At 42.6% G+C, this 27,330-nt stretch overlaps 1 protein-coding gene across 2 annotated transcripts; it reads left to right on the forward strand.

The window, feature by feature from the left end:
* Positions 1-101: 101 nt before the first annotated feature.
* FANCB (FA complementation group B) lies at positions 102-13,210 on the forward strand. Of its 2 annotated transcripts, XM_081858677.1 has the most exons (10): positions 102-388; positions 1,884-1,985; positions 2,515-3,549; positions 4,691-4,843; positions 5,677-5,769; positions 6,847-6,975; positions 7,638-7,786; positions 8,334-8,770; positions 9,500-9,737; positions 10,819-13,210. In XM_081858677.1, exons 3-10 carry the CDS (start codon positions 2,626-2,628, stop codon positions 11,222-11,224), a joined length of 2,529 nt encoding a protein of 842 aa, XP_081714803.1. In that variant the 5' UTR covers positions 102-388; positions 1,884-1,985; positions 2,515-2,625; the 3' UTR covers positions 11,225-13,210. The 2 variants fall into 2 exon arrangements, with proteins under 2 accessions (XP_081714803.1, XP_081714802.1); XM_081858676.1 differs by lacking the exon at positions 1,884-1,985.
* The last annotated feature ends 14,120 nt before the right edge of the window (positions 13,211-27,330 follow it).

Genomic DNA, 27,330 nt, shown 5'->3' on the forward strand with positions numbered 1-27,330 from the left:
TCATACGTAGCGCGCGCAGACGCGAAGCCACAACCTCCCACTTCCTCCCCCCTCCCAACCTCTCTCTCTCTCTGTCTCTGGAAGCCGCGCCCATTCATTTCCTGGCGTGATTCCGTCCAATCCTACCGCGCGCGGCCTTTCGCCTCTCCCTTTACGGTCCCGCCCATTTCGTTTGCTACAGCCAATGGCGCCCGGCTTAATGACGTAACGTGACTCCGTTCCCAGGATTCTTCTGTTTGGCGGGATTGTTCGGAGCTTGAAGCTCCGGCCGCTAGTGCTGTTGCTGGTGGGGAATGAAAGGGGCTCCCGCGGTCTCCTCGCGCGTTGTGTTGAGGCTCATCGGGTCCTGCCCCCTTTGCTCATTCAGATCAGTGGAACCTACTTCCAAGTAAGTGCGCCTAAGGTTGCTCTTTAGTATTCCTACAGAGGGATGCCGACCAGGATAAGGATGGGGATTTCACTGCCTTCCCCCATGCCAGCGGGTGTGGCTTGTGTGGCCTGGGGGGGGGGGTTACAGAACTAATCCCCCCCCCCCGCTCACAGACAGGGCTAAAGTAAAGTGATTCTGAGGAGGCAATCTGAACATCTCTTAACTGGGAGTAAGCCCCTTTGAGCTCAGTGGGGCTCCCAGCACAGACTACATCCTTGAAACTTGTGTTCTGTATTTTGTACCCAATAGTATTCCACCTGTGTTCTCCTTGCTGCTGCGTGGAACAGCGCATGAATCAGACCTTTGGATTTTGCAAGGCAAGCATTTTAAATTTACTTAACAGAGTGTGGTCCGTTTCTTGCCAGAGCGCTAGAGAGAAGGGTGAGCTCTGCAAGCAAACTACAGTCATACCTCGGGTCGAATGTGCCTCGGGTTGAGCGCGTTCGAGTTGTGCTCCACGGCAACCCCGAAGTAATGGAGCATTTTACTTCCGGGTTTTGCCGCTTGCGCATGCACAGACGCTCAAAATGACATCCCGTGCAGACGCACCGTCGCTTGTTACATTCGCTTCAGGATGCGAACGGGGCTCCGGAACGGATCCCGTTCGCATCCCGAGGTACCACTGTAAATTATTCCCATAGCATGCTTCTGCTTAACTGTGACTGTTTTAAACCTTGCTGGGGGCTCTCTCTGGCTGGAGAATGTGTAAAGCCCCGCATTTTGAATCTTGGTGCCCAGCCGATTCTTTTATTTCTTACTCACACATGGGTCAGATCTGTTTTCCTGCCACACAAACCAGAAAGAGAAAAGAGTGGTTGTAAGCCTATGTGTCGTTTGTGTCCTGCACCATCAGATAACTAAGATCACATACTTTTAGAATCAACACTTCCTTTAAAAAATAACATATGTGATCACTGTCTCTAACTCAGTGTGGCTGGGTTGGTTGAAATGCAAAAGCTCTTGTATTTTTTGTTCAGAAGAAACTCTTTAGATTTTATCTCCCTTGATAGCATGACCAGCTGTAGTTGTCAAAATGTCAACTTCCACACAGTGATTAAAGTTACAGGTTTGTCTTCCTTCGCATCTGGTCACCTTGGAGCCTGTCTCTTGTATTCAATAGCAGTAGTGTATCCCCTATGACATTCCTTTGAGGTTGCTATTGTATACTGTACTCATTTAAGATGCGTACATGTGTACAGTGGGGCTTGCTTATGAGTAGACATTTTATAGGTGCCTGAGAAACCGGATCATCTTTAGATTAGAACTTAGCTATTTGTAGCACCATTACTTTTGCATTCCAGAGCAAGAAATGCTTTTAAGGCCTGTTGGTTGAGGTAATTTACATCCTGGGAAAAGCTTGATTATGCTGGACAGTTGTAATTTCCCCTGGCATTACATGTGGGATTTACTAGATTTCTGTGTCTAATCCTGATTAAAAATTGTCTAATTTCAGATATTTAGATGTTTGTCACTAGTGACGATTGGCTGGACTAATGCCAGGACTGGATTCAGTGGACCTTACTTCTTGAACATCTATAGGAATTGGCAGCTAAAGGTGGTACCCTTCTGCTTTAACTCATCTTTAAGTGTAAACAGTACATGGGTGAAAGCAGGGGACCTTACTCAGCCTCACTTGCAGCCTTCCGGGGCCACATCAATGATAACAATTAGCCACCAAGGATATGTTTTCCCTCCACTGTTGGAGGCAGTATGCGCCTGAATATTAGTTGCTGGGAATTGCAGCTGAGGGGAGTGTGGTTGGGTATTCAGCAGAGTGCAGAGGAGGGCTGGTGAGCGATGTGGCAGCTTTCAAGGGCTCAGTGGAGAGACTTGGAGGACTGTATTTGGCCCCCAGGCCTGAAGCTCCCCACCCCTGGGTTAAACACTGCAATCCTAGGTACGGTTATCAGGAAGTGCCCTCTTTACTTAGATATACATATTTAGAATCCAGCTGGAAGTGTTTTGTTGAACTGAATTATTTGTGTGAATGTGACTTTTTTATGGGCACAGACTGATCCTTCCTTACTGAGGTTAAAATGATCTGCTTTCTATTGCTGTATTGCCAAACACTTATTATTTTTCAGATTGGAAAAATGCTGCTCAGATCAAATGCTACATTAAACAGAAGAATCATCCTACTGAAAAGCAGGAGACTAACTCATGGTCGTCTTGCAGTGGACGTATTTTAAGGAAATATGCTGATGGATCAGCAAGAGAAGTTGTTGTCATATAATGGGGAACTCCTGATTTTCCAGCTGTCAAAACTGAAATCCACACAAGGCGGTGGTACAAAAGTGATGAAATTGCACGTCAGGAGAATGTCATTTGACAGTTGTACTAAACAGTTTATTGAGACGTCTACTGGGTCATTCAGCGATTGTGAGGATGGTGTGGAAATGGTTCATTGCAGCTGCGGATCTGACTTCAGAACAGGAATCCTTCACCCTTGTGTTCTATTGAAAAAGAAAGTGAAGAAGAACACAAAATATACTTTACTCTTGCTTCATAACAGTAACAAATTTGAGCTGGTTCTGCATTTTAAATTGGATTATGAACTGAAAGAACCCATAAAGTTGCTTTCTGGCCCAACGGTTTTATGGAGCCATGCAAAAAGCCTGTTTCACATTTCTCCCCAAACTTGCACTGTTTTATGTGCCCCTGTTCAGCTTTGTTCCATCAAATGGGCGGGTGAGATTAAGGGTGAGGGTGCTGTTGTTCTGGGAACAAGAGCTGCCTGTTTGACAGACAGAGGCAATGGGCAAAGTGTTCCCAAATCAGATGCATTCATCTGGGGTACTGAGTGCTTTGCCTATGCAGTGGAGAAACAGCAAGCGCTAACAAGGGCCACTATTGTTCCTCATGCTTATGGCGGCGTGGTATCGTGTGTGCACGTTTGTGAAGTCGATGCCGTGAGAAGCAAGTTCAGGACATCAGTTGTCGTAGTCACATGCAAAAGCCAAGTCATCATTTTCCAAGATGGTCTGCCAAAAGATGTCCACCAACTTCCATATGAGAATCCTTGTTCTGTACAGGTAGCAGCAGTGGAAGGAAACAGCCAGTTGGTGGTTGTAACCTTTGCTTCAGGAGATGTGTGTGCACTATGGAAGCGTAATTTACAGGTATTGATCTGATGCTTTGTTCTTAGGCTTGCAAAGGTTCTGCCTTCTGATGTTATGCAATATGCTCAACACAAATCTCTGCAGAAACTGATGCACGTATTGAGTGATTGAGCTTGCCTATATTCTGTTTTCCACAATAGGCAGGGCCCAAAGCGGCTTACAGCAAACATTCAAAACCTTGTATTTCCAGTGCTCTTTATTACAAATAGAACATATCAGTAAATTCAAAATGACAACAAACAAACACACAATTTGGAATACACAGAATAAATTCAGTATTACAAAAATGATAATAATTGAGTCTTAAGAACATAAATACAAAGCAAAACAAGAGTTAACAAACAATACAGTTTCTAGTATTGGTTTTACTGCATTCCAGGGAGCCTGGCTACCCATAATTTCAGAGGTGATGGGTAGATGGCAAACAGCTGGTATACAGGCTAGATGACATAAAGCTGGCTCCCACATCTCTCCTCCAGAGGAGGATTTTCCTAGCAGTTGAGATGAATAGGGAAGCCTTTTGCCTACATGGAAGCTTTAAATGCATCCTGGATTTCTGATGTTGCAGAACCTCGTGTGTGTAACAGGGGTAGTGAGATGTGCTGGGGCTGATGCCAACCTAGGTGTCATTCTACTTTCTTTGAAAGTCATTCCTCTTAACCCAGAGCTCATGGTAGTTACTCCGTGTTGAAGCTCTCTGTGGAGTCATGGAGGCAATTTTGAAATAATTTTATAACTTGTTCCAGGGCTGAATATATGTAGATGCTGCGGCTAAGTCCTCACTCAAATGAAGTCCTGAACAAAGGCACAAAACCAAATACTTGTGTGTTCAATGAACGTAGGTGCACCAGAAATAAATTTCAGAAGAATGAAAGAAGTTTTAAGTATGCATAACACAGCAGATGATAAAATGTCCATGCTCAATCTAAGGATGGATTCACGCAATGTTTGTCGCTCTTGAAATTAATTGAAGAATAAAATTGCTTGAAATGTCCGTTATAACTGTAGTTGGTGCATTGTGGTCTTGCTGCTGCTACACCATACTAGCTTAAGCTGTCAAATATGAGAATATTTTCATTTCATGTGCATAATGTAGATATTAACGAAATGAAAACATTTCCAATGTCACCTTACATTGCAGGTGGTTTCTTCCTGGAAAAATGTGAGGTCTATTCTGGTAGATGATTTTGTTGGCATTGGAACGGAACAAATCTTAGTTCTTCTAAAGACTGACTCCATCTCAGAAAGTTTAAATACATTTCAAATATCCAATTTTGGAAATGTTCACCATGTGGTAAGATTTACTGATTGGGGAAATTGTTGGGAAAGGTTTCGGTAAAAGGTATTAGGCAAAGAGTCATTTGCTTCACGGCTTGCTTTGATTCAAATTGAGGAGGTTTGGAAGAAGTTGTGCCTTGCAGAATCAAATGCCTTTCATAACTCTGCAGTGACCTTGTTTTGACATAATGCTGAACCGTGCCTCTGAGCACCTTTGTCTTGCATATGCTCCCATCTCTGGCATGGCTACAAGGAAGAATTCCTTTTTAGATTAACTGCATTCTGCAGAGTCATCCAAATTCAAATGAACCGGTTAATCTTAACTGTGGTCTGTTGGAACAACTCAACTTAAAAGAATAGTTTCTGAAGTTAAGTTGTTTCAATTAAGCACACTGAAGATCAATGGCACATGAAACTGGTTAATCTGAAACAGGAACAGAAGCTTCTGATCTTGCGGAGGTGAGATGGAAAGTGCTTGAGCCTAATACTTAAAGCTTACCTAAGAACAAGCTGCAGTTATGTCCAAACCAGGCTACTATGTACTATCAATCTCATCGTTCAACTGAAAACCAGTAGATGTGTAGAATATTTTTTTAATGGTTGGGGTATAATTAAAGTACATATATTTTAATAAATCTATATTGCATCAAATCTACAATATTATAATTATATGTAACATTTATTATAAAAATAGAGAAATGTAGGCTTTGAAGTGGATACAATTGTCATTTTCACTTGGGCGGCGCATGAATGGAAGGCTTTTACTTGGTCCTTGTGTGGCTCAGTTTTCCACATTCGTGCCTCACTTACTTTCAGGCATAGGGTTAAATATGTTTTGCCTGTCTTTAGAATAACATAAGCTATGAAGATGACTCACATTCTACACAAGAGCTACAAAAGAACCACTTCCTTACTATCAAAGGACTTGAAGCAAGATTGCAGGTTTGGATCCATTATCTGCCTCTTGATATGTCTTGACAACTTGGGGTTTGTTTTGTATTAACTTTCATGCAGCATAAACTCTGTTTTGGATCATTCCATTTCATTGATGTTTGCAAATGCAGAACCAGGTAGTCGTACTGAGTATTCCCTGCTATAATTACTGTTGAGTTGTGTTGAGGGAATCTTAACTTACTGGAGTGTTCGGTGTCTAAACTTCTCGCTGCATTCTGTGGGGCTTACTCTCAGGTATACGTGCACAGGGCTATAGCCTTGCTCTCTTCAGGTTTTGAAGTACTGATAGCCATCACTAGTTTGTTTAGAAGCTAGGAAAGAAAGGCTTATTGCCCATGATTCGCTTTCCAACCCAAATTAAAATAAGGGATAAGCACTAGGAATTATTGTCTGGCCTCCTTCTTCTGCCTTGTATACGCCCTTGAAAACCTAACGTTGAGATGATGATGCTTTTCTTATTGTAGGTGCCCTGCTGCTGACTTTATTTTACATCAAGTTTTGAGGTTGTCTACTGTGGATGTCACATATAACCTTAGCTGCTACTTTGCTGTGAATTCCTATGAATCACTTATGAAGACCTTTGATGGGAACATGCCATTGGCCAGGAATGATAGGAATTCATTCGTTCATTCCCATTCAGCCTTTACTGGCATAAGTTTTGCCAGTAAATTATGGGCAAAATCTGAAGGGCTACAGATTAGCAGTTTAGGTGTCCAAGGGATACATGCAAAGAGCAAAAGGGTATCTACATCAGCCTAGCGGAGGACTGGGAGTATAAAAGAAAGGCAGGTTGCTGAAAGAAACTCAATGTCCAAAGTTCAGGTAACTGCACAATTTCTGCAGTGAGTAGCTACAGATTTTTCTCTCTGCATTGTCGGTTTCATCAAATAATTATCACAGCAACCACAGAACTTCCCATTTCTATGTTAAACTATGGTTTTTATTTTTTTAACAATGAGAGAGGAATCTACAACTGTTAGCTCTTTTAATATCTTGCAAAATAAAGGCATCTACTCTCGTAGTGTCATCATCATGAACTCTCTTAACTCCTTTTGTATCCCATAGGCTGGTTTTGCTTCTGTTCGAGAGCTACAGCAGCATTTACGGCTCAAAGAAAAGGTTCTGGTGGAAAGTTGTGGAGCATTGATTGACCTAGTTCAAGACCAAAAACACAGCCTTCCAAGTGCGGAAAAGGTATGCTACATGAAGATTTATTTTTTTCTGTAACAGAGACATGTTTTTTTTAAAATATATATAAACAGGTTTTGTTTCCATTCTTCTATAGTAGGTAGGGACATAGACTTCCAATACTTTGCATAAGAGTCACTCATTGGTAGCTATAACCATGTAAGAAATATTTCTCTATGTTTGGGGTCAACTTTTTTCACTAAAGCCAAAAATAGCCAGTCTTTAAGGAAATACAGGTACAAAATTTTGTTGCTAAAGGACATGACTATCACAGAAAGGTTCCTGTGCCATACATATATTTTCAGCTCAAAGCATGGCAGTCTCTGGTTCCTTTCCATAGTTTATGTGGAGTAATACAGAACTCTATCTGTTCACCAATGGGTGGAATTCTCTCTCAAATTAGAACAAAGGAACAATTCAAAATGGGTGCAGTTTTTGAAGTTGTCAGGTAGGTAAATAGCTGCAGCTGTGGATTGGAAAAAACCCTATAGAGGGTTATGGAAACTCTTTAGCATATTTTGTTGTAAAAGTGGAATGTACCATACTGATTAATCTTTTAGCTGAAATATATGAAGAATAGTAGTATTTTCCTGGTTCCAGAATTGTTTGAACTGTGACACAGGGTTGTTTTGGGCATACGTGTAGATGTGTGTGTCTTTTCTTGAAAGGCAGGTCTTGTTTCCCTCTGGGATGAACCATTGGATAATGGCACATCAACTCCATCTATAGACAAAGAGCAGCTTGTGCAGGAGCTTTGGTACCGTGTGGTGGAGGACAGCTTAGTAGCTGGAGTGAAACTAATGGACACATATGACTTGTAAGTTGTATAAATCCTATACATTAACTATGGATAAATGCTGCTATTGGTAGAGATTATATAGCCTACAACTGCAAAATTTAAAAATACAGTGGTACCTTGGGTTACATACGCTCAGGTTACATACGCTTCAGGTTACAGAAATAGTGCTTCAGGTTAAGAACTTTGCTTCAGGATGAGAACAGAAATCGGGCTCCGGCGGCACGGCAGCAGCGGGAGGCCCCATTAGCTAAAGTGGTGCTTCAGGTTAAGAACAGTTTCAGGTTAAGTACGGACCTCCGGAACGAATTAAGTACTTAACCCAAGGTACCACAGTAGAAAATAGAAAAGTTAAGAATGGCTCCAAAAGAAAATGCAAAAAAAATCCTGAGTTGGATGAATGTACGTTAGATTTATATGGTATAAATGCAAGGTACATTTTAGTGTATGTTTTTGCTACTATGAAGACACTGTAAATCTCAAGTATATCAAGAGAAGATCACAGTACACTGCCATTCCTGCATTTGTTTTTTGTTTGTTAAGTCTGCATTTTTCTTTTTTTGAACAGGCTGCTCAGTGACGTCCGTTTATCTTTGGTAATGGTTCGGAAATGCCCTTCGGCTTTTCCAGCTAAGTGCCGCTGCAGCGTAGTTGCGTTGAAGAAAGCTGCGCTGGCAGAATCCACCTCCCACTGGCAACTGGAGCCGCTGCTTAAAAGGATCAAGCTCGATTGCCATAATGGGAAGGAGTGCAATGGGGAACCTTCTCAGGTGAAGGTGGATAGGACAAAAACCTTCACTGCAGTTACCCAGCTGTCCCCTTTCTTAGCATTGCATGAAGTAGGCTGCGTGGTACTGTTACATGCTACGAAGAGAAGCTGCAGAGATAACGAAATTCTGCAGAAAAGCAAAAGAATGACTTTATTATGTGGGAAGATTTTATTAAGTCTGGCTGAGATTTCTGCTGGAAAAGGTTCGATAAATCTAAAAGATTATAAATACACAGGTAAACTTTTTATGCAGGGATTGGTAGCTACTTGCTGTACTTTTTGGACTGTATATTTAAAAGCTAGAACTACAGGTTGTTGTTGTTTTTTAAGCTTACCTGCTGTAGTATAGGAAATGTTGACCTTAGTTAGAAGACTTGAACAGGAATTGAACCCAGAACAGGTTTTCTGACTTAGGTATTTTGCCAGTTCTGCCCCAAAGAGCTGAATAGGTGGCAGTAGTTTTCTTTAGAGCCAAAACATTACTTTAAAAAGCAATGGAACACTTAACATTTCTCCCCGTCTCTGAAACAATGTCTATTCTCTCTCTCATTGCACCCCACTCTGATCTGGATGAAAGCTTCAAATTTAATTTGTGTCACTAGGAAGATGACTTAATAATTCTGAAGCAGCCACCTGAGCGACGAAGAGGTTGTTCTTGGTTGGTTTTAGGGATGATATGCAGGATGTGGGAGGGATGTTGTCACCAAACAAGCAGTGTTACGCTGAGTTTAAATTACTTGTTGACTGGCACCAAGAGTTTACAATAGGGCAGCAAAAATTAACCACAAATGCCTTCCTATCATAAAATAAGCTAGTCTAAAGGAATGCAATATCTAGATCTCAGATTTGATCTAGGATTTTGCTTAATTGAAGGATTTAAAATGAAGGGGAAACAGTTGAAGGGATGCTTTGAATGCCCTGCACACCATTTTAATTTCATGAATGCTTTTCTGCCCCTGCTGCAGGCTCCGTAAAAGATCTTGTTGCACTTTGTGCAGTGTCACACAAGGTGTCACTTCAAATCATTTCGTCTGACTGTACATTGATTCACATAAAAACATGGCTGCAGGAACAAATGGAGTGTACAGCAATAAAAGAATATCCCAATACTTTCATCTCTTGTAAATCCGGAAATCTGAATGGCACTGTCTTCAAGTGGAATCTCAAAACACCATTCGAAGGAACTTTAACAGTATTTTACAGGTAATGGCAATTGAAAAGCTGGAGATACCTTTCTCACCTCATTTTGCCTTGTGAGCATGACAGCTATAGCCATTGCTGTGCTAGCAATCTAAGACCATTTTGAATAGCTGTGCTATGCTAGCTAGATGAGTAGGTCATTGGATTCTCTTGTAAACATTTTAAGTGATCTGCATAGGTGAGCATAGAAGACCCCAGAACTATAATTACAGCGGCTTCATTCAATGAAGATGATATAAACTTGAAACAAGACACCTTGTGGAATTTTCAGAACTAACATTGCTATCTACCTTATGGAAACATACGATGTTCCACTTTGAATTTGGTATTCAAGCAAGCCCGGTGGAAGCAGGTGGGCACAGCCATAGAAAATACACATAACTTCCTTAGAATTTTGCTCAGTCATTTTAGAGGATATTTTTTACGGGACAGATTTTCATGCTCAGTGAATATTCTTCCAAGTATTCTACCTTAGAAAGAGCTTTTAAACACTATAAAATATTGAGTTGTGAAACAGATTTCTATTACGGCTTAATTCACTTATGTAAACATGTTTATATCCTAATTCCCATAGAGTTTCATTGCCTTGGTCATGGAACTCAGCTCACTGAATAGCTTGAAAGAACCTCATTTTCCCTTTCAAAGATTACTAATACCAAACATACTAATCTCAGTTACAATGCATATTTTGAGCACAATATTTAAACAGATTGTTTAAGTAAAAGCCAGGCATGGGGAACCCACAGTCCCCATAGGCTATTGGGCTTCAACTCTCATCTCCAGCCAGCATGGTCAACAATCAGGAAGATAAGAGTTGTGGTTTAGAGGACTGCAAGTTCCTCCTCCCTGCTCTAAACCTTAATTGTAACTTCTCAGGGAACATTACTGTCAGTATAACTTGCTGAGCCCTGCTTGCTCCTGCCTTTCCCTATACTTCACGTTTGTTCCAAAGGGAAATTATTTTTTTCATCTTTAAGTACGGTGCTTCATGTTCTGAATAGCTTCTGGTTTACATTTAAACTTCTGCTCGTGAATTTTTATGAACAATGATAACTGACCTTTTTTTTACAAATCTGCTTTACAGACATGAAACGATTTTGTTCCAGTGCCTTCATAACCTTACCGGATCGTTGCCACCAGCCTGTAAGATAAAACCACTCAGGGTAGGAAGCAAGAAGGTACTTGCTGAACAGCTTGCACTAACTTTAGAAAAGGAAATGGTCACTCTCCGGCAAGCTTCCTCCGCAGCTATAAGCCAACCTGAAAACCGCTTGTCTCTGATTTATGAGGAGAGCAAAGAAGCAAGTAGCGTCTCTGCGGTGCAACAGTTCAGAGAGCAGTTTCAAAGGGAGCAGAAGCAATGCATGCTGGGTATGAACCGGACAGTGGGCGGTGCCTTGTACAGGAGACTCATTTTGAATGTATTTGAATCGCAGCTGAATTCTGACACAATTGCATGGCAGTGCTCATTACTCGGCAAACTTCTTTGACTTATTTCTTAGCCAAAGCTATAATGTGACGCGCTTCATATTCCTATTTATGATTAAAATGAAGAATCCGTTAGTGCTCTTATATTTGTTCAGCAAGTGATCAATTGCAAGGGAATTATTTTGCAACGTTTCAAAGAGCTATGGTGAAATGCCTGCCTGAACAAAAAGTATGGTGGTCAATAAGCTGCCTTCTGTCAGTATTCTGTATTGAGACTCTCCATGCTTGTGCTTCTCTACTTAGAGCAACAGGTTGGGAAAGAGAGACAGAGGCCTTGATTTGCTGTCACCTGCTTGCTTCTGTTTCGCCCACACTGCTGTTTCGTGTACCCAACAGATTTTTTAAAGTCTGTATTTCATCATAGCTTCGGAAAAGATCCTGCATCATAAACTCTGCACCCTGATACGGTGGGAGAGTAAGGATAGCCATTGTTTGTTTTTTCACTGAGCGAATTGGTTGCCCAGCAGCTTGCTATCCTAATTAGGTCACAGAAGTACTGTGGCCAGAATATTCACTGAAAATGGCAAGAGGTATTTCTACAATTTTTCAAAACCGCATCTCAATACATACATGGGTACACTTCTGCTGTTCCATGAACAAAGATACCCAGAATATATTTCCATTAGGTATCTTTTAAACGTCTATGCATACTTGTGCAAGGAATGTTGCAGATGTTAGCCAACCTGTTGGCACATCCCAAAGTCAGCCTCTGTTTCATGCTTCTTTGTTTCCAAAAGCCTTTCTCCAATGATACTTCTCCTTTCCAATAGCTCCATTGCACTTATTTCTCTTCGGACACTTTTTTATCTTTTTATTGTGGTGGAATAGAAGCTTTCCACTCATCTTGACATTTGATTCTATTGACTCCAGTTGGAGAATGCGATGCACAATATACATCGCATTTGTGTTTTTACAGACTGATACTAGAGTTGCTGAGCAACCGAAAGCTAGCAACATAGACAAACCAGATTCTTGGCTTTCTAACAAATGTTAAATCTCAGCATGTCTAGAGACAGGCTGGTTTTTTATATTTGCCTTACTTGTTTACATGCATGTTGTAACCTGTTTTTTAAGCTACAGTAACAGGAAACTTGATCACGCCACCTATTAGATATCATCAAACTTCCCAATAAACATTGTTTATTCCATATTGGCATTACAGAATTGTTCTTCATTTCATATATCAGTGAAACGAAGCAGTTTCCCTGCAGCTGTGCAGAGAGCTGAAAGCTCATTAATAATCTTCATGCACTAAACAGTGTTTTTAATGGGCTTCCAAATCTCTGCCCAAACCTATACATTATGATGGCTATTTAGTGTTATTCTTCTCAATAGGTCCCTTAGATGTTATGTTCTGCAAATGGGGCCTGCTGCAAAATATTTCGGATTGGGAGTCTTCCTGTTCAGGGTTCTTGCCAGCCAGCCATGCTCTCTCTTTGTCCCATGCCCTCTGCTCCTCCTCTTCACAATTTTCTGCTTTTCCTCAACAGTTCTCTTCTATTCCAGTAAGCATGTTCAGTCCTTCTCAAGCTCTTCTGTTAGGTTTTTCCCTTTCATGGTATTTTTACTGTGTGTCTGCAAACCTTGAGGTTTTCCCCACGGCTGTTGTTACCTCTCATGTAGTTCTGGCTACGTAAGGGTCTATCATTTATAGAAGAAGCCTGTTTCTTCAAATTTATATACTTATTTTAAAATTGTTTTCTTCATGTAGAAGAGATGGAGAGGGGGAAATACAGAATATTGTAGGCTATAGCTGCTTCTTTTGCTAGAAACATAGTGAGCGACAACTTTCTTAGGGCTGGATTTACATGTGTTGCAAAAAGATGTTAAGCTTTTGATAACTACCCCATGTAAGAAACTGTCTGCAAATACGAAGAAATATCTGGCGGCCATTTGAGTGCCTCCTTGTTAGCTTTGACTGGCAATTTTCTGAAAACATTATCATGCACTTGTAGAGAGTTATCCATTAAATACTTTTGAAAGTAGCATTCTGGTCATTGGTTTGATATGTGGAACGAACGTGAATTGATAAAAGCTATTCATTTTCATACTTGTCATGGAATGAAAGAATTTAACCCCTTTTGTGTAGAGTTGGGTTGAAAAGGATCCTCAAGAATTTCAAACCGTAGTTACTTTTATAAGGCTTCTGGCCTTCTAACCTGGCATGACTTCAAGCAAACATCTTCATAAACGCAAGTAACCTCTCAGGTTCGCCAGTGCTTCTCATGGGCTGCAGAGCCTGCTTCGTTGCACCCATGAGTGCACATAAATGCTTCTGTGAGCTCTTGCTTCTGGGTAGAGGAAAAGTGCAGAAATAACTGCTTAACAGGTTAGTATCTCCCCATATTTCCCAATTGGCAACTTCTATTTCGGAATAATCCTGCAGTTCGATTAGGTTTTTATTGTGCTTCAGGGCGGGTTGGGCATTACCTCGTCCCTCAGTTCCACAGATTAAAACGATTGCCAGGTCATTGTAATTCTTGGCTCAGGAGTGGGAGTCTGTGCAGAAACCAGCACTCCATGTGGTCAGTCATCGCATGCGGTATTTTAAAGGTTACAGTACATCAAGCTAACCTTATTCCATCTGCTGATTTGCTTACTTCATTGGTGTGTCTCCAGTGTTTTGAAGGGAAGAACAACTTAAAAAATAAAAAAGACCTTGTGAATGTTCACTGATCCTTGCAGGTGCTTGTGCATGTCTGTAGCCTGCACGAGACGGCAGTTCTTTCTGAACTCCCTTTGAAGGAATGGCTACACCTTCTTTTCAAATTGCTTTGGATGACGCATCAGTCGTAGTGTCCTCAAATCCACTCTAGGTCACTTGCAAAAGGACATTCAGTTTAGACAAGTCTTGCCTGGGTTAGGATAAAGAGGGGATGCCACCTGTCTCAGCATCCTATCCCTCCCTAGAACATCACTAGATGACTGACAGTGTGCTTGGTAAGGAGACTTAACCATCCCGTTCCTAGTAATGCACTGAACTTTGCCACTTTGGTACTGATTTTGTAGTTAGTGGAATCTGACAAAAGGAGGGAGGTTATCAGAACTGCCTGGGAATTCAGTTTAAATGGGGGTGTAATATATAAGGAATGTCCTCAACTGTTTTGATTGTCGACTGACGAGCAGACACAGTGGTTACAAGCAGTGTGTGTGTGTGTGTGTGTGTGTGTGTGTGTATCTCCCAGCAGAGCAGATGGTAAGGCATTAAAGGAGGCCAAAGTGAAAGCTCTATGATATTTGGAAATTTCTAGAGCATAAAGATAAGCAGCTGGAATGAAGGTTTTGCTACAGTTTCCAGCCGCCTGGCAGCATGCGATCCAAGCTTAGTCTTCTTGCAGGGCTACATCCCAGATTAGTTTAGTTGTGTCCTTAGTTCTCAAGGCCACAAGTGTAACAGAGCAGGGAACGATGACCCAAAGTCTGATAGTTCCACCTTTACATCTCTCTTCCAACCAGAGGAGAAGTTATCTGATGAAATAAAATAGGCTAAAACAGAGGGATTAAGATTTACCGTATTTTTCGCCCTATAGGATGCACTGGCCCATAGGATGCACCTTGATTTTTTGGGGGGGGGGAATAAAGAAAAAAATATATTCCCCCCCCCCCCAGGCACGGGGGCGGGGGAAGCCCGAGCTCCCCCAGCCCCCAGAACGGGACCCAGAGCCATGCCGAAGCTGCGTGCAGCTTTGGCATTGCTCTGGGAGCTTGCGGGGCTGGAGGAGGGGGAAGCCCTCCGCCAGCCTTCTAACCAAGTCGGAGGACAGCGGGAAAGGTGCGCTTCAGCGAAAGCCTGCATTCGCCCCATAGGACGCACACACATTTCACCTTCATTTTTGGAGGGGAAAAAGTGCGTCCTATAGGGCGAAAAATACGGTAATCCAATAGCAGTTTCTGGTGTGCATGCCAAAATGGAACTGGATTATGTAGTAGTACGTTCCTGCTGTCTATACAAGGATTGATAAGTGTTTTGTAACTTGTGGTTTGAGTAGAGTCATCCCAGATCCTACTCTTTGAGTTAAGGCATTTGGTGTGCAACATGGAACACCAAAGGTACAGTGGTACCTTGGGTTACAGACGCTTCAGGTTACAGACGCTTCAGGTTACAGACTCCGCTAACCCAGAAATAGTACCTTGGGTTAAGAACTTTGCTTCAGGATGAGAACAGAAATCGTGCGGTGGCAGCGGGAGGCCCCATTAGCTAAAGTGGTACCTCAGGTTAAGAACCGTTTCAGGTGAAGAACGTACCTCCAGAACAAATTAAGTTCTTAACCCAAGGTACCACTGTGCTGTGCAAAAAAGCATGCATTGTATAGCTACTAAAAGTCCTTGTAAATGCACAGCTGTGAGCCATGTGTAAGTTGGGTTCTCACCTTCAGTCACATATTGAATGTGTGAGCCTCCTTTCGAGAAAAAGAACCTAGGAAGGGCAATGGTAGTTCTTTGGACATTCTCAAAAACATGCAGACTGGGCTCTCTGCAGTCCTGTTGACTGGAAGACTACACCAATATATCTGAATGCCATCACCTCTGAATCATCACTTTCATCATCACTTTCATCTGAATGCCATCACCTCTCTTTCATCGTATCTGAAGAAGTGTGCATGCACACGAAAGCTCATACCTAGAACTAACTCAGTTGGTCTTTAAGGTGCTACTGGAATGAATTTTTTTATTTTGTTTTGACCATGGCAGACCAACACGGCTACCTATCTGTAACTCTCTTTCTTGGTTGTTGATCAGCAAGCGTTTGAAAAAAGACCATTTTTTAAAGTCTTTTGGTAATTTGTGGTGAGCTGCTCAGTACAGTAGTAAGAGAAATCCCAAAGGGCTCTTCTCATTTTTACTGTTGAGCTTTTAGCAATGATTTTTATTGTAACTTACAGTACTATTATTGTTATGTTTCTGCATTTTAATGTATTGTGATTTTGCATTTTTTTGTGTATTGCTTTTTAAATTTTTTATAATGAAAGTAGAATAGAAATGCTTTTAATACATAATAAGTAAATATGTGGTTTCTGTTCCAAGCTGGCTGGAGAAACTCTGAACAAGAGCACTTCTGTCTGGTGTTGGTGACCAGCTTATTCTCATCTAGATTTTCCATTCTCTTGTCTTTAAGCCAGAGGTGGTTTTTTTGTTTTTTGTTTTTAAAAAAAGAAGTTTGTCTTCCATTGACCAGTAGGAAAGCTTCAAATCTCAAGAGATTGTTTTCTTTCATCTTTGTTGCATGAGTAAGTACATTTGTTATGCCCTGGTTAGCATTGGGGGCTTATACTGTTCTCTTTTCATTTACGTAAGCTTCTGCTGAGGCATGATAGTTTAATTTCTAACCAGAAATGACCTGGGTGCACTCTAACAATTACCGTAAGTCAACTTTCAGTTCACCAATAGAAATTAAACTTTGAGTATATGGATTTGAGAAAGATCCTTGGCTTGTGAAGGTGAAGCTAAACTCTGTCTTGATTCTGCCACAAAATGGAAACGTATTGGGCAGAAGGAGGTTCTTAAGCCCTCCCTCTCCCCATCCAGCCATCCATTAAAACCTCCCTACTTTTTATCTAATCCCAAATTCCAAAGCCTCTCACAAATATGAGAGATAATGGGAAAAGCAACTGGCAGGACCAAGCAACAACTTGAAAAGTATTAAGCACCCTCTTCCTGTTTCAAGTTTCTCAGCCGCAAACTCTGCTCTCTTTGACCTAATCTGCATACGAGAAGCAACAGTCGGATTTTAAACGCATCCTCATTAACTGTAGTTAGTCAAGGGTGCTAAGAATTGGCAGCAGACTCCTGTCTCCCTCACAGAGCTAGAGTTGTCAGATTTCCCTGTGGAGAGGGATCGATTGTTAAACCACCCTGGTAGCTCTGTAAGGGAAATAGCGAGGTCTCCTAACAACTCTCAGCAGCTTATCAAAGTATACTTCCAAACATTCTTTGGGGGAAGAAGTGGGTGCTTAAAGTGGCATGATACTGCTTTCAATGTATATATGGGCGCAGCCTTGATCTTCAAGCCTGTGTAACTTGAGGATGAGGGATAGCATTGCCATGAGATCTGTTCACTCAACTCTGATAGGTGCTATCATCTGTTTTGGAGGGCAGAGAAGGTGCTTATTACGTTTTAAACAGGGAGCTTCCTCCCTGTACCCTATGCCAGGGGTGCTTAACTTGTGACCCTCCAGAGAATGTTGCACTCCAATTCCCATCAGGCCTAGTCAGCATGGCCAAAACGTTGGGCATAATTGGAACTGTAGTCCTGCAACATCTGGAGAACCAAACGTTAGCCCCCCCCCCGCCCTATAAAAATTGCTAGTGTTGGAAGGAATGATCCAGAGTTTGACCATAGAAGTTACGTGCACTCTTAAGGGTCTGTATGGACCAGGCCACCATACTGACAATTTGTTTTTTGAAACCTGCTTTTAAAGGCAGAGAGACAGCTAGTGTATCATCTAGTTTGGCCATCGGATGGAGGTGAATTCTGTGACAATCCAATTTTAAGAGTCACCACACAGCCATCTGTTGCACTTGTCCTTCCTTGGACGAGGGCCTGTGTATTGTATATGCATGTCTGCACATGCAAACACAGCGAAGAGTTGGCTTCAAAATATAACAAACGGAGACAGCTTGATTAAGCCCAGAGTCTGACAGTAATGACAGATGAGCGATGTCTGCTCTAAATAAGGTCTTCTCTTTCCTGAAGCGCTGGAAGAACAACAGACGAGAGTGGCATGCTCCAAATAATGAGGGGGTTGGGGAGGAGGGAAAGCATACTGCCTCTTCTAAAAGCAAAATAGAACATCAAGCCACAAAATTACATCTGCATTATTGAACAGCATTACTGTGGCGAAGGAGGGAAATGGTGGAGAAAAGCTATTTAAGGAGGATAAAACGGGGTCATGAGGCATCTTTTACAAGCCGCTTCCCTATGGCACTGAGTCTGGCATACATACAGCTAGATATCGGTTGTAGCAATTAGTACATTGCAAGGCTCTTTAGCCTACTCCATGAGGGCTTTAGTGACCAAGAGAGGCAGAAAAGGAGATCTTCTAGAAAGTTCTGGACCGATCATTCAGGGGGCTCAGGTCAGGGTTCCCCCGGGTCTCTTGAGATCTGGCTCTCAGAATTCCACCCCCCTCTAGTCCTGAGTCATATCTCAAGTACAGTATTTTCTGTGTCTGTCCATAAGATAATGCAGGCCTTTGGGCTGAAAGGATTCCCCATCCCTGTGCTACAAACATCAGGTGTTGCCAGGCTACATGAGAGTGATGTAGGCGTGCAGATAGGAGGCCTTAGAGAACTGCGATGGGTCTGAAATTTTTACTATATTCAGGCAGGCAAAAAAAAAAAAATGTTTTGCCTTTAAGAATATAATTTATTTATTTAAAAACCAACAGGCTGGACCCCCATAAAAGATCATATCTTATTTTGATGGCCGGTACATCCGAATGTAGAGAGAATGACTGTCGCTTACTGACGACGATACACTGAGACATATTGTTATCGTTACTGTAAGACACACAGTTTGTCAAACTCGCTTCCCCAGCCTTGGCAATGTTCACTGTATTGCATTCTGAGTGAACGCACAGCACTTCTGAAAACTGGGCCCCTTAAGTGTATCTTCTGCATCTGTCCAGCATGGAATATTCCATTTTGAGAACAGAGGCACATGGTGTTCTTTTTTGGCCAGACACCAAAAAAAATGGTCAGAACAAAAGACCTGCCCTGAAGTCATACGCTGACAGAGCTGCTGACTCATTCAATATTCCCAGACCTTTCAAAACACTGGCTATTGAAGCTTGAGTTTAGGTTATAAGAGCACATAAGTAATTTAAAACATTCCACGAATCCCATACTTAGCCACAGAAATGGACTAAACATTCAGTCAAACTTAAACCTAAATCCCATCACCAATTTCTGAAGAAAAAGCAAGAAAGCTAGGATATAGTGTATTTATGTGGGGAATAGGGAGTTGGAGTCTGGGGAACGTTCTATTCCCCTCCTTGAAAGTGCCTCCTGAGTACAAATGATGAAATATTTACAATTGTTCCACTTGATTTTGTGGGTTTAGGATTAGAGAGCTTCTCAACTTCCTCAGCAGTTATACTGCCTCCTAACTCTAAAGGAATTTGAGTCTTAAGACAAGTCTAAGCTAAGCAAAGGGTAGGGAACTGTTGAGGGGACTTTGGTGGTGGAGCCAGACTGCTCCTTGCTGAAATGGAATTGTCTCAGATATCGGGTTGCATCCAACGCATTGTAACAGATTTTTTGGGGAGGAGGGGAGATGAAGGGCAGGGCCCCTTGTGTGAGCAGAAGCCTGTTTGGCTTGTGCAATAGGAGTTCTCATGAGCCACATGACAGTGTTCCTCTGAAGGAGAGAAGGAATGGGACAATAATGTAGAACTTGATCCTGGCTTGGGAGGAGCTGAACTGGATGCTGCTTTGGGACCAAACAAGTTTGTCAGGAGAAAGAGAGCCCTGCCTCAGTGACAGCAAACCCCACTCCCCAAAGCATGGAGGAGGCATTATCTGATCTCCTGTTCCATCCACCACTAGGGAGGCAGGCACTATCTAAGTCAGATCGTGAGCAACCAGTGTTGACATGAAGTCGGTTGTAGGTTGCACAAGCAGGCCCAGCCTACTCACAAAGGTGCCCATGTCCTTGCCTGGTCTGTTGGCTTGGGACAAGCTCCATGTGAATGAGTGTGTCCTAATCTTCAAAAGGATTGCTCAAGGGACATGCCGGGGGTTGGGACAACATCTGAGCTTGCAGCTAGCTATGAACCTTAGAACTCTGCTTTAGCTGTTGATTTGCTTGGGCCATGTAGTCATAGAAAGCTTTGGGTGATCATTGTGCTGAGAGTTCATGTGCCGTGATTACATTGTGCTGAGAGAGCCAAGACGGCAGTGTTGGCTACAAGTCATTGGCTTTACAGGAATCAATGAACCCTAAGATTTCAAGAGTATTTATATTGTTAAATCCCAGTAGCTGGGATTTCCAGTTTAAAAAAAGTGTTACTTCTCTCTTCAGTCTTTTCTAATTTTATCTGAGTTGGAGGGGCAGTTGCTAAACATGTCATGTGGAATTTGATTGACAGCGGTGGTAGCAAGCAGGAGACTAAGGGCCAGTGACTCATCAAGAAGCAAGGACCTGTTCATAATACTTGAGAGAGTGCAGAGAGACAGGGCCTTTTGGGGATGGCACCAGAGTTTTGAATACTTAACTTTCTCCACAGCACTCTTTAATGCACCAGATGAAGCCAATCATATTTGACTAAGCTTTTAATAGATGAAGCTTTAACTCTGTATTTGCTGTTTAATGCTGATACATGAAACTCCATAAAATGCAACCTAGAACAGATTAGGTAGATACATAAAAAAGGTGTTTAAACACTGTCCTTCCTAATGAAATTCTAATTTGAATGCAAAGGGCTCACCTTTTCTCAAATTGGCATGTAAAGTTCTGCGCTACGTCAATGTGAATGGTAAGTAGAGCAGAACCAATCAGATCTTATTTTTTTTTAAAATAATATTTGTCAGAGCCACCCTGGGTCCCAGCTCACAAGAGACCAAAGTCCAGTCCAAGCTATATACAAAAGGTTTTATTGAAGATCATTGTCGTCATTACATCCAAACTCCGTGGCTCCGCATCTGTTACCCTTAGATGTTAGAAGTCCCCTCTGAGTCCGTCCCTCCCCTGCACCAATTTAAGAGGCTTGTACTGCTCCACCTTTTCCTCTCTTTCCTTTTCCGCAGGGTCTTCCTGCCCCCCTGTCTTCCCTCTTTCCGGGACTCCCCAGAGGCTGAGTCTTCTCCCGCCTGCTCCCCCCTCCTTCGTGCTTTGGCACCAGGCTCCTCCTCAGAGCTCTCCTCATTTCCGCGCGCCTCTATATTTGAACTTGGCGCGCGTACGTTGCCTCTGACCTTCCTTTCTACAGTTACGCTGCTCTCGGTACTACACTCCTCCCTTTCAGGCAGGACGTCTTGCTCCGAACTCCTCCCCCTTCCTCCTTCCTGTCCTGCTCTTTCTGACACACTGGCAACTCCCCCCCCTCCACTCCGTTCCGACGGGGGAGCTGGTCCCGCTTTGCCACTCCCACTGGGGATTCCCTCTTCGTTCCCCTCTTTCTGACTGATTCCCTCTCTATTGCCCCTTGGCCTGACCAGGGGGGCTCCCTTCTGGGAATCCTCTGATTCGCTAGACGGACTTTGGGACAACCTCGGCTCGTTGTCGTCCTCTTCCTCCTCGCCCTCGCTCTCTGTCTCCTCTCTCCCTAAAACCCTGACAATATTTATTAAAGTTTCAACAATTACATGAAGAGAACCAATCAGATCTTAAAATTTACCTGCTTTTATTCAGATCACATTGAATGCATTCGTTAGAAGTTGTGACTTATTCAGATGTTCTCTGAAGTATAATATAAAATGACAGAAAATAATTACTGGCATAAATGTAATGACTATGTACATCATAGAAGGAATGATTATAACCCAGGCATAGGCAAACTCTGCCCTCTGGATGTTTTGGGACTACAACTCCAATCATCCCTAGCTAACAGGACCAGTGGTCAGGGATAATGGGAGTTGTAGTCCCCAAACATCTGGAGGGCAGAGTTTGCCTATGCCTATGCCCGATTATAACCTGATGAGCTCATTTCATGCCCACCAGAAAAGGGTAAATCCATTTATGATCTGGAATAGGAAGGGCAGCCTGTGACCTGTATTTACATGAGGATCTGGCTGTGCTAAGCCAGGCACGGAGTTACCAAAGCAACTGCAGCTCATTGCTCAGCGTCTCCTTTCTAAAGCATGGATAAGAACACAGCTGCAATCACATATAGAGTCAAACATAGGGGAACTTGATAATTGTAAATTTAAAGGAATACTTGGGAAACAGCTTCTGCATAATTTTAATCCATCACACTATTTCAGACATTAGCTTTGTAAGTGAAAACATCCAACCCTTATATTTATTCTGCTCTAATGACGTGTTCTCCCCACCAGGAATTGTTATTCATTTTAGTGATGAAATAAAGATACAAAAGTGACACACTAATCTGGAGAGTCTTGCACAACTACTGTACAAGGGGCGGGGGGGCTGGAAAAAGACTTAACATTAGGATCCATTTCAGCAGAGAATATCAAGGAATTTCTCTTCGGTGAGACGGCACTATTACAATCTTAACAGAATTGTTGTAGGGAGGTGGAAGAACATAATGCAGGGAGGTGCATATGTAATGGGTGCTATATAGAGCAACAATTCATTGTGGCAGAGTGTGAAATACTATGCACACTTACTTGCGAGGGGGGGGGGAGCAGGGAACTCCTTGTGAACTCAGTGCTCTTCATACGCATAGGATTAGACTGCAGGGCTAAAATCCTGGGCATGTTTGTGGGAATGAGGCCTCCCGCCACCGTTCGGATTCCGTTCTTAGACCGAGGTAAAGTTCTCAAACTGGGACACTATTTCCGGTTTTGCGGAGTTCGTAAACCAAATTGTTCTTAAACCGGACTGTTCTTAAACCAAGGTACCACTGTATAGGGAAAATGGAATCAGCACTGCCTGAAATATACCTTGGGGACTGCCCTGATTTCCCAAGCAACTCAATCCAACATCCTCACAGAGCTCCCAGGCAGTGTGAAACAGCTTGCAGTCCATGTGGCGCTGAAGTCTGAGCTATAAACATTGTATTAACATTTATGAGGATCCAGTGACCCATTGCTGTGAGGGTTGGCAGCATTATCGGAATTGCCTCCGCTTTTGCAAATCCATGCTCACGACGGGCCCAGGAGCACTTTGGAACTGGCTGAGCATGAATGAGTATGTGTGGTTTCTTGAGGGGGAAGCCCCATTGCGTACTGCCTCCGTAAGACAATTTCATATTCATAGCTCCGGTAAGCAGTGCCTGCTGATCGGAATATCACACGAGCAAAGACTAGAGAGAACCCTTTGTAATCAAGGTTGGGATCAAAAAGAGAACAATAGCCACTGTCCTCAGGTATCAGGCAGCAATTTATATGCATGCATCCTCTCCCAGGAACAGTTGGCTGCTGATTCTCAGTTTTTGGAACTGCTCTGAGGCTACAATAAAATGTATCAAAATCTTGAAGGTACCCAGAAGGTACCATCTGCTCCAGGCCCAGAAACTCATCCAAGCTCACGTTAGCCAGAACCATCCCATTAACTGTCTGCCAAAAGTGGAGTACGCCAGAAACTCAGAGCGGTGGGAGCTAAGGTCCACAAGTGCTTTTCTTTTCACTCATTCCCACCTGGATACTTTCCCTCATTTTGGGGTCATCCGTGTTGGAAGGCTTATGGTCACCACCTGTTCTTTCAAGGTAGGTTCATTTTATGACTGAATGATTCAACAGGAGCAGCTGCTGTCTCTCTACACTGCCTGTTTCAGTCATAAATGATTCCGATGGACATGGTAGAACAACAACACTTTGCTGCGTGCCCATTGGTGAGCTTAGGCTGGTGAGGATGTCATGCTTTAACACTATAGGAAAAAGAGACTGAATGAGATTTGGGCTTCCACACTTCCTTTCTCCCCTTCCTTCATATCCATAGATGGGAAATTGGAAGCTTTCACTTAAAATTAACCAGAGTACTCTTCTTGTGATTCCTGAAATCAAGAGACTGTGGGTTGCTGTAAGTGTGATTACTTAACAAAGAATAACAAACCAAGTTTGATCCTTGTTTATATAAACTAACCATAGTTAGGAAAAACTACAGTTTGTTGAGTTTGGATATAACAGGGAAACTGGTCAGTTCTCAAGTAAAAGCTTTCAATTTTTTCACATGTATGGTGGAAGAAGAGGGGGAAGTGCAGAACAGGAGGCTTGTGAGGTAGTTTTTGTAACAGGAAACCATGGTTTAGTATAGCATTACATTGAAGTTATCTATAGAGAGGAAGTGCTGAGGTGCCATTTGCTATACTTACAGTGAAAATGGCACTAATAATTTCTTATGAGAGAATAACACAATCATCTATTTGTTACTTTGACGCGTTGTTCACACCTGTGCATTAGAAAAGAAGAACATGGACATTGTTCGAAAATAACATTGAAACTGGAGTCGGAAGTAGCGATGAGCATAGGTTCATCGCAAATAGACAAAAACCTTCATGTTCAATACATGAAATATCAGTTATTTTCCAAGACATAATTCTTTACAGTCTGTACTATCTGATTTTTCTTTTGCTCAACACTCAGCATCGTCCAGGCGTAACACTATTTTCATTAATATATGTCCATGTTACCCTATTACATGCATTCTTGTGCACATTAGTTGGCTAGAGATCTGCACTGCAAAATTCAGAGACATGCACATCTTGAAGGATGGCTGTGTTTTGACTGGCATTATTGTTTCAGGAACAGCAGTTTTTCTAGGTTCAACTTTAAATATGAACTTTGCCAAATTTCTCATCCATCCCTACCTGGTGTTCAGAAGGGACCAATGGGTCCGCAATTGCAAAGTGTCTCAGGGCTCCTAAAGGCAACTTTTTTTATTGAGCTTTCACCCTGATAAAGTTTAATCTAACAAATAAGAAAGATAACTTAGGAATGCATATGTGGAGGTGAGCAAATATTTTTTGAAAAAAAGTAAATGCTTTCATTTTATTGACGAATGCATTTTTGATACCCACAGCCAAGTTGCCCATCAATTATGCCAGAGATTTGGCATATGGGGAAGACATTTTGCACCACCACCAACCCAGGGACCCTAAACAAGGTTTAAAAGCTATGCTGAAAAAAATACATGAAGCCAGGGTAAATGCATTTTACTTTATCATTTTTATAATTACATGTCTGCTGTGCCCTTGAGAATAACGCTGCCCATGTCTGTCTGCTTCCTTGTACATTTTCTTCTTTTCCCCTTGAGCATTGTTTGCTTTACAAATGTTATTTATTCTGGCCAGTATCTGCTTCTCTGGCACAGCCAAGTGCGGCGCAAACAGCCTCGGCGTCTCTTTCTCGAGATTCAAAGAGCCAATTATGTTTTGAAATGTAGTCAGCTACTGCTTCCGAAACATTTCATTGTGACATTTGCCTTGACCCATGCTGTCTGTAAAAAACAACAACCAAACAAACCAAAAATAGTTTATGGGATGAGCATCAGATTGAATTGAATAACACATACCAATCTCAGAGGGCCCCCAGAAGCAACTTATTCTTGCATGTATACAGTATAACATTTTCCTAATGTTCATCCTCTACATGGTTTTTTTAGACTACAACTCCCGTCATCCCTAGCTATCAGGACCAGTGGGCAGGGATGATGGGAATTGTAATCTGAAAAAAAGCTGGAGACCCAAGTTTGGAAGACATCATGTCAGAGGAATAGAATAAACGTAATGCTAATAATATCTTGAAAGCTGAATGTAGTTGGTAGCACAGAAATAAAACAAGATAAAGAGATAAGTTTAAAAGAACGTTTATGGTTCTGCAAATCAACACAGAGTGAAAAAACAGCAACAAGTACCGTATTTTTCGCACCATAACACGCACCCGACCATAACACGCACATAGTTTTTAGAGGAGGAAAACAAGAAAAAAAATATTCTAAACGAAACAGTGGATGTATGATTTTTGTGGTTCATGCTGTGGCCACAGACATGTGATCTGACGGTGAATTTGGGGTAGCCCAATGCAAAAATCTTGAGGATCCATGTGGATCCGTGCTTTGTAACCACGTTTTTGCACCACTGCGGCCCCAGGCAACAGTGGGTGTGTGATTTTTTTGGTGCAAGCTGTAGCCATGGACATGCTATGTGATCTGATGGTGAATTTGGGGTGACCCAGTGCAAAAATCCTGAGGATCCATGTGGATCCGTGCTTTGTAACCACGTTTTAAGTGGGGAGGGAAGGAAAAGCACTCAAGGGACAAGGTGCACGCGTGGGGTGGGTGGAGAAGGATGCTGTTAATAATGCAGAAGAGGGGTATAAGAGAAGGCTCCTCTCCTCTTCCGCTTTGCTCCTTTAAAGGCTCTGCTTCTCTCCCTCTTCCCCAGCTCGCTGAAAAACTTTGCTGCTATTTAGCCCGCTGAGTGGGGAGGAGAAGGGACAGACAGCCTGCTTGCGAAAAAATTTGCTGCTATTTAGCGAGCTATTCTCTCCCTCCTCCCCAGCTCGCTGAAAAAAACAGCTCCCTCCTCCCGGCTCGCTGAAAAACTTTGCTACTATTTAGCCAGCTGAGTGGGGAGGAGAAGGGACAGAGAGCCTGCTTGCGAAAAAATTTGCTGCTATTTAGCGAGCTATTCTCTCCCTCCTCCCCAGCTCGCTGAAAAAAACAGCTCCCTCCTCCCGGCTCGCTGAAAAACTTTGCTACTATTTAGCCAGCTGAGTGGGGAGGAGAAGGGACAGAGAGCCTGCTTGCGAAAAAATTTGCTGCTATTTAGCGAGCTGTTCTCTCCCTCCTCCCTGGCTCACTGAAAAAAACAGCTCCGGACTCGTGTAAGCGGCTCCTCTCCTCTCCCGCTTTGCTCCTTTGCAGAAGCAGGCTCTCTGTCCCTCTCTCCTCCCCACTCAGCGGCTCTTCTCCCGCTTTGCTGTTTCAAAGCGAGCCACGGAGGAGGGAAGGAAGGGGAACCATGGATCCTCTGCTGACTGCAGCAGATCCCCCCGCCATCCGTAGGCATTCGCTCCATAACACGCACAGACATTTCCCATTACTTTCTAGGCGGAAAAAAGTGAGTGTTATGGTGCGAAAAATACGGTAATCACAATAGAAAGGGTTTTGGGGAGGCAGCATTTGTGTGTAAACCTGAAAGGCTGCCACCTAGTTAGCAAATACATCTGATTCCTTTCTTTCTTTTTTGCAAGGCAGGGATGGATATTTAGTAAATAGCCTTACATCTAAGCTGTTCTTTAGTTGTCTTTGTAATCCATTACAGTGTATTAGCCAATCTGAATGAGTGTAATCGTTCCCAAGAGAGCACTTCTTGGCTTTTTCCATAAGGAGATCAGAGGTAAATGAAGTGGATTGTTCCGAGATTCAATCCCAGGAGATGATTCAAACCTAAGAAGAAGATGCAACGTTTTCAGAGACATCAGCCAGGTAGGTCAGGAAGAAGAGAGTGAAGGGCAGTTATTAGTTAATGTTGTCAACGTTTCC

Source organism: Podarcis erhardii, assembly GCF_964252035.2.
Source record: "Podarcis erhardii genome assembly, chromosome: 4".
Lineage (NCBI taxonomy): Eukaryota > Metazoa > Chordata > Lepidosauria > Squamata > Lacertidae > Podarcis > Podarcis erhardii.

What these genes read in the sequence shown, in the direction of transcription:
- FANCB (XM_081858677.1), top strand. Translation starts at nt 2,626, where the DNA reads ATGCTGATGGATCAGCAAGAGAAGTTGTTGTCATATAATGGGGAACTC. An exon ending in GCCTTCCAAGTGCGGAAAAG is followed by an intron (nt 6,976 to 7,637) that starts GTATGCTACATG and finishes TTTTCTTGAAAG; the next exon opens with GCAGGTCTTGTTTCCCTCTG. An exon ending in ACTTTAACAGTATTTTACAG is followed by an intron (nt 9,738 to 10,818) that starts GTAATGGCAATT and finishes TCTGCTTTACAG; the next exon opens with ACATGAAACGATTTTGTTCC.